Source organism: Pelophylax lessonae (assembly GCF_965119305.1).
Source record: "Pelophylax lessonae genome assembly, chromosome: 7".
NCBI lineage: Eukaryota > Metazoa > Chordata > Amphibia > Anura > Ranidae > Pelophylax > Pelophylax lessonae.
In genome coordinates, this window is record NC_138774.1 from 176,643,958 (window position 1) to 176,659,368 (window position 15,411).

General features: G+C 41.0%; 1 protein-coding gene across 10 annotated transcripts in view; it reads right to left on the reverse strand.

Moving 5' to 3' along the window:
- The window catches only part of DAB2IP (DAB2 interacting protein), a 695,389-nt gene that overhangs the window by 137,194 nt on the left and 542,784 nt on the right, over nt 1-15,411 (reverse strand). For all 10 annotated transcript variants that reach the window (XM_082263572.1, XM_082263570.1, XM_082263568.1 and 7 more), the window contains one exon: nt 2,974-3,118. In XM_082263572.1, the coding sequence (XP_082119698.1) occupies nt 2,974-3,118 (145 nt within the window). The remainder of the gene's footprint in view (nt 1-2,973; nt 3,119-15,411) is intronic.

A 15,411-nucleotide genomic window follows, 5' to 3' on the forward strand; every position in this document is an offset into this window, starting at 1 on the left:
CCTGTGGGGACATGATACAGGAGATGTTCAGAGCCTGTGGGGACATGATATAGGAGATGGTCAGAGCCTGTGAGGACCTGATACAGGGGATAGTCAGAGCCTTTGAGGACATGATACAGGAGATGGTCAGAGCCTGAGAATATGATACAGGAGATGAACAGACACATTACAGGACACATACAGGAAATGAACAGACTGCAGACACAATACAGGAGAAGGTCAGAAACTGCAGACATGATACAGAGGATGGTCAGAGCCTGTGAAGACATGATACAGGAGATGGTCAGAGACTGCAGACATAGAACAGGAGATGGTCAGAGCCTGTGAGGACATGATACAGGAGATGGTCAGAACCTGTGAGGATATGATACAGGAAATAGTCAGAGCCAGTGAGGACATGATACAGGAAATGGTCAGAGCCTGTGAGGACATGATACAGGAGATGGTCAAAGACTGCAGACACACTACAGGAGATGGTCAGAGACTGCAGAAATGATACAGAGGATGGTCAGGGCCTGTGAAAACATGATACAGGAGATGGTCAGAGACTGCAGACGTAGTACAGGAGAAGGTCAGAGACTGTAGACGTAGTACAGGAGAAGGTCAGAGACTGCAGACGTAGTACAGGAGAAGGTCAGAGACTGCAGACATAGTACAGGAGATGGTCAGAGCCGGTGAGGACATGATACAGGAAATGGTCAGAGCCTGTGAGGACATAATACAGGAGATGGTAAAAGACTGCAGACACACTACAGGAGATGGTAAGAGACTGCAGAAATAGTACAGGAGAAGGTCAGAGACTGCAGACATGATATAGGAGATGGTTAGAGACTGCAGACATAGTACAGGATATGGTAAGAGACTGCAGACATAGTACAGGAGACGGTCAGAGACTGCAGACATAGTACAGGAGACGGTCAGAGACTGCAGACATAGTACAGGAGACGGTCAGAGACTGCAGAAATGGTACAGGAGACGGTCAGAGACTGCAGACATGGTACAGGAGATGGTCAGAGACTGCAGACATGGTAAAGCAGATGGTCAGAAACTGAAGCCATAGTACAACAGATGGTCAGACCCTGCAGACATAGTACAGCAGATGGTCAGAGACTGCAGACATGGTACAGACGATGTTCAGAGACTGTGAGGACATGATACAGGAGATGGGTTCAGAGATTGTTGACATGATAGAGATGGTCAAAGGCTAAGGACACAGCTGACAGCAGAGGCTTCTCACACAGCCATGAATGTGTACACTGTTCTGTGTATGGGGGGGGGAAGGGGAGGGAGGTCAGTGCAGAGGTGTGTGTGTCCCTGAGAATGGCTGCTGCTCGCTCTTCTCCCTTACAAAAAACAACAAAGAGCCCAGGTATCTGCATTTACCCCAGAGATGGAGCGGCAGAGAGCCCAAATTGCACTGTAGAAACGTACCTCTGCTTCCATGCACCCCAGCCTCACACATACTGCAGAGTTCAGCTCAAGGCGGCCTGCCATATCAATCTTCACCTTTACAAGGCTGCCCATGCCCCCTCTCCAACTCCCGCCCAATCAGAGAGAAGCAAACACCCCCCCCCCCTTTTGTATACTTAATCTATTGGAAAGGAGGAGGCGGGGGAGGATCTAAAAAAGCTCTGAAGTTAACCTATGTGTTACCCCGGCGCTGCAGGTGGGGGGTTTTACAATGCAGAGTGTACTATCCCATATATGTGAATGTCCCGGGTAATCTGTGACTGTTGGCAACTATAAAACAGTCAAGACATTACTGTTTCTAGTAGGCAAGCCATCACATCAGTGAAAGGTTTTCAGTAAACAAGCTATCTTGCTGATGCAGAATACAGATACATGTATTTGTGCAATGGAAGACCAGGCTCTCTGCAAACCCAAACTTGAATAAATTCTTCAGTTCCCCTTTTTATGAAGCAGGTGAGTGTCGCTGCTTTATCTATGCAGGCCATAGATGGATCAAAATTCAGCAGGAACTGACCGAATACTGATCCGTCTATGGGCAGGCTGGTTGTACTGAAGTTGGTCCATTGATCAACTTCAACAAATCAGCCTGTTGGGTTTTTTTTTCATCCGATCACTGCTGACGGCTAAAGAGACCAGAAGTAATCATTGTATTCTCCCGGTGGGGAAGGCTTTATGCTGGCAGAACACAATAGTGCTGTGTGAAAGGCCTGTGTTGATGGGGGAATGTAGTAATTATTTTTCCTTCAATCCACAGTTGAAGGAAGGAAAATTACAAAATGTATGACCTTCCTTAAATATGAGATAGTTTCTTTAGAATATTGCTGCGTCACATGATCTATGTACTAGATGTGGAGGTGAATGGTGCAGAGCCCATGTGTCAATTCATGGAGCGTGAGGTGCGGTCAACAACTATACAGGAGTAGAATGACAAATATTCAAAAGATTCCAGCATCAAAGTTCCTCCAGAGACTCAGCTGCCAAGTCAGTTTATGAAAACTCATCATGTTACAATATACCCAATAACAACTTTTAGGATATAGTATATTTATTTTTGCATTCACAATGTTGGTAATTAGATACAATGATTAAAAAATTAACTTTGATTGATGGGAAGAACTGAACCAATGTTATAGTAAGTGTTGGATGGGACCTTTCCAAGGACAAACACTTTTAGAGACAAATATTTGACACAGGGTCTGTCCCTTGACATCTGCAAATTTCCTATTTAAATAATGACACTTATTTTGCTCTTCTTCCATTAAAGTACTATTAACAGGCAGAACAGGTGGGCAAGAGGGAAAATGAAACAGCATCCTGACTGCTATACAGCAGCGCTACCTACATCCAAGCCACAATGAAGAAAAAAAATCATGCATAGTATAAACAAGAAAAACGGCTATAATATTGCATGTCACCCTAGTTCTGTTATGGACGGTTTGCAATTTTAAACACCATGAGTGTGCAGATTGTCTGCCAATAAAAACATGAAAGTAACAATTTTACCTAGAGCATCCTGTAGATATTTCTGTCCCACTAGCTTTAAGTACTCCTCGATGGCCTTGGTGGCCAATGTATTTTCCCGAAATATCAGGTGTTCATTATCTCCACATCGATCCACTTCAGACATCATTAAATCAGTGAGGAAGTCCTAAGGAAAAGAAGAAGATTATATGAGTAAAATGCTGCTGGGGTGCCAGGCTGAGATCCTAGACTCTTAACTTCAGAAGGGATAATGGATAGAGGACTAAAGCCGGCTCATTATACTGTAAAATGTACAGCTGATAGCTAATAAGTGACATAGATCATAAAAATGTGCTCATTCACTGCACACCTCAATGTCATTCATCATAATTTACAAATCCTAGAGGCACCAACATGTTGCAGTTTTCACTGTGCTCAGTCTGAACTGCCACTAGTATAATGGATTTTCCGTGAAACAAGCAACTCTACCTCTAGTCATGCATTAGCTACCATAAAAGCTAGACTACAACTGAGGTCAGCATGAGTTTCTCACTTGACTACCTAAGCTACTAGCCAGCTCTGCTGGAAATCAGGGGATAGCACTTCTATCTACAATGCACACCATACGACCTAGGCCACTGGTCAGTTCTGTACTACCCACCCGGCAATGTGGCCTATGTCCAGGCCATAAATTGAGGGGGATCCCAGCTTATTGCCCATCACCCCAGCCTTCATTCCACCCAGAATACTGCTTAGGTTTTCATTCCACCCACACCATCCCTTCAGGTGTTAATGCTCATAAACACCATCCCAGCATATTTCTCTGGTGTTAATGCCACACAGACCATCTCAGGATATTGCTCCTGTGTTCATTCCATAAACACCATTACAACTTGCTGTTCTGGTGTCCATGTCATGCAGACCATCTCAGGATACTGCTCATGTGTTAATTCTACACTGACGATCTAAGTATACCGCTAAGTTGTTCACTACCCAAAAGGTACCTTTTATTTAACATTAAAGAAATGTGCATGTAATGCAAATAACCTTCCTGGTCAGTGAAGATTTTTGTCCTCGCTCAAAGTTCCCATTACGAATCACTTACATATAAATGTGTCAGAAAAGCTATATACTCATACATGAGTTTAATATTAACATTTATATTATTCAGAGAAATAGAAATATAAAGCTATGATTTAAAAAGAAATTCCTGAGTTGAAAATCTGTCCAGCCACAGAGCCTCCCTTTACTTTGACAGGTAAGTGTCAGGATGCGGTGGGATGGGGGGGGGGCTTGACCGTGTGATCAGCAGATATGGATTGGAGTTATTAATATACAGTGTCACGGCCACAGTTACAGCTCAAATGCTACTGACACTGAGACTGACAGCAGATGCGATGTGACCTAGTTTCTGTGCCCTCATTCCTGGATGGAGGGTGATGGGCCACGCATGGTCATCAGCTCACCAGTTTGTTTAGAAAGTAGAAGTCTGATCCAGAGGCCACACATCTCAACAAGAGGAGCTTAGTGAGAAGTCATTCCTGTATATTCATCACAGCTTACTCAAGAGTTTCAGATACACAATCAGATATTCTTTCTAGAGAATTGGCACCTGGGTACACAGAGTGGAGATGTTATCCTAAATCACTTTAAAGGGAAACCAAAAGGGCAAATATAGAAAGATCACTTTACATGTTTGCTTCCTGAGATAAATAAAACACTATAAATAATGGTTCTTTAATGTGCTAATTAGCATGAGATGTTCTCATGGAATCGTGATCACAGGAGGAAAAGGAACAATGCTGTTTTAAATGAAAGTAGAGGTAAAATATCTCCACTCGGGTGAATCCATGTATATATTAGCTGCCGACACTATGCCTAGAAGCTCGGCACAACAGATATAGGTATATAACAAGTGCAGCATTTACAAACTCAAAACCAAAAATAAATATTAATGAATAGTAATGAAAAATAATTCTATGAATCGCCAAGATCTTACCCCCAATGTCTCTCAAGCCTTAAGTTTAGACAAGATCAGGCACATTCAGGGTGGTGGTGTGGCCATAGGCCTTTCCTCCAATGTCTATTGTTACAGCAACATACATGTGTATTTAAATGCTTTACATAAACCTTCTCTGTTGCAGCGGATTTGCACAGAGCAGCCTGGATCCTCCTCTTCTTGGGTCCCTCTTCTGTGCTCCTGGCTCCTTTCTCCTGTTGAGTGCCCCCACAGCAAGCAGCTTGCTATGGGGTCACCCGAGCCAAGTCACAGTTCCCTGTGTCCATTCAGACACAGAGCCCTGCCCCACTCTCTCTCCTGATTGGTTAGCTGACTTTGATTGACAGCAGTGTTAGCCAATGGCGCCACTGCTGTGCCTCAGACAATCAGGAGGGAGAATCTAGGACGGCTGAGACACTCGTGGACATTGCTGGACAGAGAGGGACCTCAGGTAAGTGTTAGGGGGGCTGCTGCACACAGAAGGTTTTTTTATCTTAATGCATAGAATACAATAAAATAAAAAAACCTTCCACCTTTACAACTCCATTATCATAGAGGCATATACAGCATAAAATACACTAGGACAGAGTAAAAAAAGAAAAGAGTCCCACAAGCTGTGATGAGAAAATAGCATTGGTTTAACGATTTGATTGATGTTTCTCTTAGCCAATGGGATGTGATCCCCCTTCGCCAGATAAGTCTATTTAAAGTGGAACTTCACCCTCTCAATCACAATTGACTATTTTTATTTGTTATGCTTCTATAGAATTAGGAAATAGATAGGAAATTATATCAAATTTACTTATCAACTTTTTTTTAAATGTTTTTTCAGTTACTTCCTGATTTCTGGCCTAGGAAAACATGTCCTACATCCCAGGAGTCTTCAGGGAATGAGAAGAAATCTTATCAACTAAGCACACCATCCTGTCTGCATGCATGGGCAGATGGATTCCAGGAAGTAAATGCTCCTTGAATCATCTGCCCTTACTCAAAATGGCCACAGACAGAAATGCTAGGGGGTGATTTTCAAAGTGATTTCTCAGCAAAACAAAGCATTGAGACATAGATGGATGGGGAGTTTGCTTTGAATATTAAAAATCAATTAAATAGGGTTTTTGGTTTATGGTGCTCAGATACAGTGTAGTTCCACTTTAAACAGCTCAGTATGGGTGTGTATCCATGCCCCTAATGATGTTATCTGTGACGAAACCCAGATACATGCTACTGAGCATGTCTGAAAGAACGGTGGCCATCTTTGATGCTTGAACTCCATGTGATATGCTGTGTTACTTCTGGATGTCTGTAAGCGCTTAGACTTAATAAATTATTTTTATTGGTGGTTTTACGCAATGTCTCTTTTGACACATGTGCATCGGTCTTGCTGAGCTAATTCCCAGCAGTGCAGCGGTTCCCTGCAAGTTGTGGACATCTGACAGCAAAATTCCTGGTGTCTCTGTGAATGAGTAGAGGCTGGAGAGAGTGCCCATTTCCTGGGGAAATTTCACTATGCACATGTGACCACTGTCATATGGAGTAGGGATTGACCGATTTTTGGGGGGCGATATTCACTTTTTTTTAAGTATCAGTCACAAACTTGCCAATATGGCCGATATTGCTTCAAGTGGTGGTACCGGAGTGATGCCTGCCGCTACGGGCATCACCCCAGTACTGTTTTTAGGGCCGACGGTTGGCTTTCTTGTAATAACAACTGATGCGGCTAGTCAGCCGCTTGGCTGTTATTACAAGCCGCTCTGCCCACTGGCTGAACCCAAACAAAACCGTAATGACCCAGGAGCGATGTCATGACATCACTTCCGGTTACTGAAGCCTTAAAGGCACCAGATATTTTTCTTTAAAAATACAGTATTCAAAACAGCCAAACTTGGCATTTTGAATGCTTTTAAGTGCAGAGGAGGGGTTTAGGGTCTTATAGACCCCAAATCCCTCCATAAAGAGTGCCTGTCACTGCCTATTACTGTCACAAGGGATGTTTACATTCTTGTGACAGCAATAAAAGTGATTAAAAAAAACTAAAATTTAAAAAGGACAGTGTAAAAATAAAAACTTTAATAGTACAGGATATCGGCACCTAATATCAGCTTTTGGCCTGAAGGGTGCCCCGAAAATGGGTATTGGTATAGGCCCAGATAAAACGTTATCGGCCGATCCCAAATATGGAGGGGCGCATTATTTGGTAAGCCTTATGTGTGATCAATGAGACCTGGGAGACATTACGAGTGTTTGATAGTGATGGCCTGAGAAGCTCATCCTATTTTCTCATCACAGCTTTTGGGACTCTTTCTTCTTTCCTAGTGTATTTTCTGCTGTATATGCCCCCTATATTTCTTAGATTTAAGCACTTTTTTGATTTATGTTGTTGTTTATTACCAGGAAATCACAGTTTATGTAAAGCATTTTGATTACACATATTGCTGTTAACAATAGACTTCAGGGAAAAGGAAAATGGCCACACCACACTGAATGCGCCTGATCTTGTCTGATCTTGGAAGCGAAGCAGAGTTGGGCCTGGTTAGCACTTGGAAAGAAGACATAGGAGGTAAGAACTTGGTGATTCGTAGGATTATTCTTCATTGCTATAAATTTTTATCATTTTGGTTTTGAGTTTGTGAGCCCTGCACTGTTTTTTTATTTGAGGGGTGGGGAGAAATGTTGGGTGTGAGGATGTTTTATAGGGGTACCTGTGAACTTTTGAAGAATGGAATTCCTGAGAATGGGGGTGCAGTAGGGGAGCCAAATAGAGGGTATGGTTGGATTGCACTTAAAATTGGGAAGTGTGAAAGCAGGCTTTCCTCCTCCCCCTCTTTAATAAACCACAAGCATTAACTAAAAAATAGATATGAATACAGAAATGTCACTTACAAATACATGTCCTTTAAAGCTAGTTGTCGCTAATCCCTCTGTTCTGCCCTGCCCCTGCTCCAAAACCCATACAGCCATGAAAAAAAAAAAATATATATTTTGGTTAACTCCTTCTTACTTGTTCTCTGTGTAGGCCACCAATTATGTCAGTGCCTCGTGCATGTGCTGTACAAGGTCCGGGTCAGTTTGTTATAGCAGTTATGCAAGGAAAAAAAAAAAAAAAAAAACCTCACAAAATCTCCAAAAAAAATAAAAAATAAATTAAACAATATTTTACACATATGATGCAAATGTGTTTTCTATTCAGCACTCAGAGCTGTATGCACATTTATCTTTGTTTATGAGGATTTTTGGAAAATAAAAATACAAAAGTTAATCCGTTTAAAGTTACAATTTATCGAAAATTGGTAGGATTCTGAATTCTTGGAACAATAGATTACAACCATGGCAGAGATGGATAGGGAAACACTCAAAGTAAGGAGAAAGTGGAGCTGCACGATCTTCAAACGGCATGTCCTCGATTCTAAGACCCCATGCACACAGGGCGTTTTTACAGCTGCTTTTAGGAGATTCAGACTTTTTTTTGAAGCTTAAAAAAGCCCCTCCATGTTATGCTATGGCCTCCTGCACACATAGGCTTTTAGGAGCTGTAAGTGGTATAGGCCTTTTCAAGCTGTAAAAGAAACCCAGGGCCAATGCGTTCTGGAGCAACAGCGTTCGGTTGTAAAACCGCCTGATGCTGCTAAAGGCTGCTTAACGCCGCATATAGCATTAGGCTATGTCAGACATTTTTAAGCTGTAGTAGTTGGATTTAAGGCTGGAAAATAGAAGAGGGCAGAGAAAGGCTGCTAAATGTGGCTAAAACGTGCATTAACTCCAATACAAAATGCTTCTAAAAGCACGTTTTACAGCTGCATTTTCCTGGCATCAGCAATGGCTTTGCAGCTCATTTTTTCAAACGCCCCCTGTGCATGAGGCCTTACAGAGCTGTTCTCTGCTCACCTCACAGCTGTCAAAAAGAAGGAGCCTCCAGCAAATGTTTATCAACATTGTTAAGGCTGCTAAATAACTATAAACACAATGTATCATTTCGTTCTTTTAGATCAAAGGAATGAACGTCTGTCTGTAAGTGAGGGCAGTTTAACTTCTTAAAGACATAGGGTCCTTTCATACAGGCGGAGGTCCGTATGTCCGTTTTTCCTCCCATCCGTTTGCGGATGAAAAACGGACATAATGTATGTCTATTGGATTGCGGACGTTAGCTGATGACCATCCGCTGACATCCGTCTTGCGTCCATTCCGTTCAGTTCCGTTTTTTGAGACGGACGAGAACCCTATTTTTCTTTTGTTTAAAAAACGGAACGGACGCAAAATTGGATGTCAGCAGATGTCATCCGCTAACGTCCACAATCCCATAGACCAGGGCTTGACAAGTTTTCCTGAAATCTAGGAGCCAGCTAAAAAAGTTAGGAGCCAGTTTTTTTTTTTTTTTAAACTAACAACCAAGCTTTATTTAATAAAACGGATACTAAATTTACACATAAATAGGACTAGAACCCCACTCTCCTCTATAGCGCAATTGGATGAAAACAGACTGTCTGTCTCTTTCCATCCGATGCCATCTGATCCGATCAACGGGATGGATAGAAAATAGAACCACCATCCGTCTGCTTTTGGCGGACAGGATCAGATGGCGGCAGATTACTGCTCCATAGAGGAGAATGAAGGGTCCGATCAGGTCTGCCTGAAAAACTGACAGGCGGACCTGATCAGACAGCCCGTGTGAAAGGGGCCTTCGACTGTGGCATGGCGATGAGGAAAAAAAAAGAAAGATTATATATATATATATATATATATATATATATATATATATATATATATATATATATATATATATAATATACATACACATAATTTTTTTTTAAATAATAATAACTGGAAAAAAAAATATTTTTTTAATTTTTTTTAATAATTAAAAAAAAGAAAAAAATATTATTTATTTTTTTTTACATTTAAAAAATAAATTAAATTAATAATAATAACCACACTCCCTGTCAAAGGTAACTAACTGGACAGGGAGATGGTAATGCATTGAGAACAAACAGGCAGTGGAAACAGTCATTACAACAGTCATTACTCCCGGCCACCACAAGAGGGCGCCAGTTCCCGATTGGAAGCCTCTCATCTCAAGTAGGCCGAACAGCCGGGGCCTCAATTTTCGGACGGCGCGGAAGTCCGTGCAAAAATGACAGGACACCTTCTGCAGGGCACCCCAGGCGCCAGGTCGCTAATTCTAGTCGCAAATGCGGTTTTGTCAAGCCCTGCCATAGACATACATTATGTCAGTTTTTCATTAGCAAACGGATGGATGAAAAATGGACATACGGGACGGACTATACAAAAGTGACTGAACGGACAAAAAACCGAACTGACCATGTGAAAGGACCCTAAGCCTTTTTCTGACACTTGTTGCATACAAGTTAAAATCAATATTTTTTGCTAGAAAACTACTTTGAACCCCCAAACATTATATATATATATGTATGTATATATATATATATATATATATATATATATAAATATATATATATATTTTTTTTTTAGCAGAGACCCCTAGAGAATAAAATGGCGATTGTTGCAATCTTTCATGTCACACTGTATTTGCGCAGTAGTCTTTCAAACGCAGTTTTTTGGGAAAAAATACACCGTAATGAATTAAAAGAAAACTAAACTGTAAAGTTAGCCCAATTTTTTTGTAGAATGTAAAAGATGATGTTGCTCCGAGAATCGTGATCTTTATTCTAAGCAAAAAAAATTGTGATTCTCATTTTATCCAGAATAATATATAGTTACATATATAGTATGATATATATAGTAGATGAGGTTGAATAAAGACATCAGTCCATCCAGTTCAACCTGTATAGGTGTGTGTGTGTCAGTGGCCTGCTCATTTCCCATAACCCTGAATGCTATGATCTGTGAGATGCACTTCCAAAAGTCTTTTAAAAGTAGCCATGCTCCCTGCAGCTACCACCATTTGTGAAAGAGAGTTCCACATTCTCACCGCCCTTACAGTGAAGAACCCCTTACGCAGCATGCGGTTAAACCGCCTCTCCTCTAATCTCATTGTGTGGCCACGTGTCTTCTTGCACTCCTTGGGACTAAATCGTTTTCTACCTATGCTAGGATCGCCATTGATGTAATTGTAGATCGCTATCATGTCCCCTCTCAGGCGTTTCCTCTCCAAGGAGAATAAATTAAGCGCTTGTAATCGCTCCTCATAATTAAGGTCCTCCAATACTCTAATTAGTTACCCTTCTTTGGACTCTCTCCAATATCTTTTGTGTATGCATTTGTTTTCAATTATAATATACAATATAAGGATATGAAATCTATTTTTCACAAGCATTGGCCTACAGTATTAGTCTGTTTTACCTATTTAACCTATATATTATATATAGTGTTTGAATCTAACAAAACAGCACCGAATATTATAGATCTCCTACCGCACAGATCTTTGCTTATTAACCATAAATAAATACACTGCTATATTCAGAGCAGTATAAATTTCTGACATAATGAAGTACGAGCGCAAGATATTATTATTAAATATTCTTACAGGGTCATGACCGAAAAAGTTCTGCCTACCGACTTCCAGTCAGCGCTCTCAGCCAATGGCTGAAAGCGCTGACCGGAGTGTTTTGGCGGTACACACACACACATACACACAATAGCACAGCAGGAGAGATTGATGTATTAACATCAGATTGTTAGCACAGTGGCATCGGACCTGAGCTGTCAGTTTTTTGTTTGAATGAAAAAAAAAAAAACTTAGTAGTGTCTACGAGGCTTAACAGACATCCCCCTTTGCTAATAGTATCAGATTGATCATTGATAACAGGCTGCTGACTGCTTCTGGAAGACAAGGGCTGCTTCCGATATTTGTTAATTCTGTCTCTCAATGGGGCCTGTTGCAAGAGTGGCGGCATCAGACAGTGCATTGAGCATGACTATGGAGATTGACATCATGCAAGCTGTAGTTTATAAACATTTCCCAACAGGCGGGCCGTTCTGGAGATCTTACCGATTTTATCAATAACCTAGAAGCCAGATCAAGATTCTGGCATTGCTGGCTCAACTCCAGCAAATTCTTAGGTATGGTTAGAGGAACTGTGAGGGAGTGTAGAGAAGGGAGTTAAAGGAGTTGGGTATTAGTTAGGTCTACAGAAGTGGGTGCAGAATAGAAGATTAGGGGCTTGGACTCATTTCTGGCCCCAGGGGTATACAGCTATGCCACCTGTGTGCTCTATAAGGACACAGACAAACACCTTCATTGGAGCTGCAGAGGAAGTGATGCAATAAAGTGGAGGCATTTAAAAGAAGTTAGTTAGAAATTATAGGTGGAACCCAGGGGATCATAACGTGAAAACTATAGGAATCCCCAGCCAATTTTTTATTTATTTTTTGGCAGTTCAATCATGTCTGACAACATGTACCTGAAAAGAATAAACAAATGCAACTTCCATGTTTTACACTTCTATTTTATATATAGGCCTCATGCACACTGACATTTATTAGCTTAAAACTCTTCAAGTGTAAAATCCTCAGTGCTTTCCGGCACCCAGGGAGTAAAAGGTGCCGCATACATACAGCTGCCATTACAAGTGAATGTGTTCATACTCCTGTAAATGTTGATCCCTTCTGCATCAGTATTTACCCACACATTCACATACGTATATTCCCCTAAATGTAACACTTTCATGTTTGGTGAAATATGCCACACATTCATGCACAGGTAAATGGAAAAGTGATGGGCATTTAAACATGTACGGCTGCATAGAGCAATCCATTTTTATAGGTGCATTGGCTGCCAGGGCGTGGGAAAGTCCTAGGTAATGTTACCCGTGAGACTCTTATTAGATTTTTAAGACCATGCATTACAAAGTAAAACACCTTGAGGGAAGTATCGCCTACAGGCTGCTGACAAGCGGTGTTTATAGATTTCCAATGACAGAGAGAGGGGCAGTAAAGCACAGTCACTGTTTAACACTAATGGAAGCCGAGTTTGCATATGACGGACACTTCTATACCTGGAGCTACAGACATAAAAGTTAATAAAACAATACAACACGTTGCTCATTTTATATTCATTGAAGTGATTTTACTAATACTGTATATATTTAAGAACAATTTTCACAAAGAGAGAGGATTCTCTCTAAAGGTTTTTTTAAAATATTCTGTGCATTACAGGAAATCCGGAGGATAAGGATGACAAAAAGTCCTCTCCTACCTGAATGCACATACTGTATATGCCTTGACTAAAGGCTGTCAAAGAAAATGACATGTCCCGATAAAATCACCGTCCTAGCACTGGGTAGCATACTGCATTTCATCTGGTGGCTGAGGGGGAAGTGCTTATTGCATTCTTTATGTATTAGTTTGTGGGATGGGAAATCTCCGGTGAGTATTTGGGCGGAATAGGATTTTAATGAGAATTTCTGTGTGATGCTTTATGTTTCCGCACAGACTGAGCGCTGCTGAATATTACAAAGCGGAGCGTCTTTCATGAGCAATATCGGCTTCCCTGAAGACTCCACATATAAAAGAAAATTTACTATATAAGCCTGAGGAATATATAGATCGTCATCACCTCTGATTACTGAGAAAACAAGACTTTGTGTCTCTAAAGTGTTCTTATTCCCTGGTCTGCGGACAAGAGTAACGTGCACGCTCAGATCAATAGTGAACAAGCCCCTCAAATCAGCAGCAATATTAGACATACACAGCCAAGTGGAGTAACTCTTCTCCACTTGGAATTGGAAGGGGAATAAAAATAAATGAAACATTACTGAAAGGGCTGTGTAGACAAACTGGGCAGCTGATAAGGCTCCAGTGTTTTAGGGCAGCACATCATTTCTCTTCCAACAATGACAATAAATATACCCTATCACATGAAAAGAAAATGAATGGTGGAGGATGGCTGTTATAGCCAACACAGTTTTTATCTTTGATGTATTTAAACCATTTTGGTTATAAAAGTGTACAGGGTCTAGCCATCACCTCAATAATCGCAGAATAAAAAAAAAGTAAGAAAACCTATTTGTGCAGTGCCTCTTCATTTCTGTATCTGCAGCCAGTTCAGGATCAATCCCCCCTGCTTCAATCTTCTCTAGGATTTCTACAGTTGCTGCATTTTATCAGTGTCCTCCATGCTGTATTGGATACTTTTCTTTGACCAATGAGACCCTTATTCTGTAATACTGAAATTAACTGTATACTAAAGCTATGTCAGATTCTTTTTGGTGACAAGATACTGTATCTTTAAATACAGTATACACCCAGCAGCCACTTTGATAGATACAACTATCTCATTGGAAGGCTATGAGGTCTCAAGTCCTTCATGTGATGATCTGTGAATATTAAGGGGGTTCTACACAGTATGTACTGGTACATCGTTCTCGGCACCAGTACTGTATATTATTGCCATCAAACAGATGTCACTAGAGTGGATTTATTCACTGCGGGTTCACCAAATTCTGACCCAACATCTGCAAATTGCAGCATACTACAAGAAGTAGATTATGTATCCTCTGCATTTTAAGATTTGGTTGAACAGCTGAATTTCTTGGCCATGTCTTCATGCTTTATGCATAAGGATGCAGCCCTGAGACTATTTTGTTATTTGCGGTAATGAGCTAGTGTACCTAATAAAGTATCTACCTAAAAAAAACTGTATAAAGTTACCCATGTGCCCAGAGTTTCTCTTTAAATTCTACAGCAGGTCCAGCTTGTAATACCATGGAGCCAATACTTGATTTTCTGTGTCAGACATATCTGGCTGACTCTGCCTCATCAGGCTTATCCATCAGGCTCTCAATCTATAAAAGTAGATTTGTTTTGTCAGTGGGACCCGGAATATGATATTACATTTTAGCGAAGACAAATTAAATAAAAGGTGATGAAGAAAAACAGATTATCCTCAGAAAGAAGCATCCATCTCATCCATCAATCTTTCTGCCTGCAGTCAATTATTCTAGAGCCTGTGGCGATTTCAGCACATCAAAGGACCCTGCCTCTACCTGCACGGGTTCTGGAGACTCAGGAGGTATTAGAAGACAATAACATTCTGCAGGAGGATGGAAAGCGAGAGATGAGAACGAAAAAACACCCCCCCCTCCAACATCCTCAGATCCCAAACCCCCAGTTTATCCAAAGGAAAGCAAAATTAGGTGTGCAGGTCTTTGGATTACAGGATGATAAATCCCCAAACAGGGATGTTTTCACATAAAGGTAAATTTAATCAGAGGTTTTTTTTTTTTTTTTTTTTTGTAGAGATCACATTTTGTTGTCGCCCTACGGTGCGGACATTAGCCAGTCCAGCCCTAAAATGAAAGCAGTTTTATGAGAAGGTTATAACTTGATTATAAGCATCCAGGTCCAGAGCTGTACTGGTCATCCAGGACAGGACATGCCGTTTTGGGTTATCAGTCAACAGTATAGTCGTATTGCACGCAGGGTGGTGGCCACAAAAACAATGCAGGTTATTTGTGAGGGCAGTGAGATTTACTCAGACCTGTGTGAACAAAGAGGAGAATGGTGAT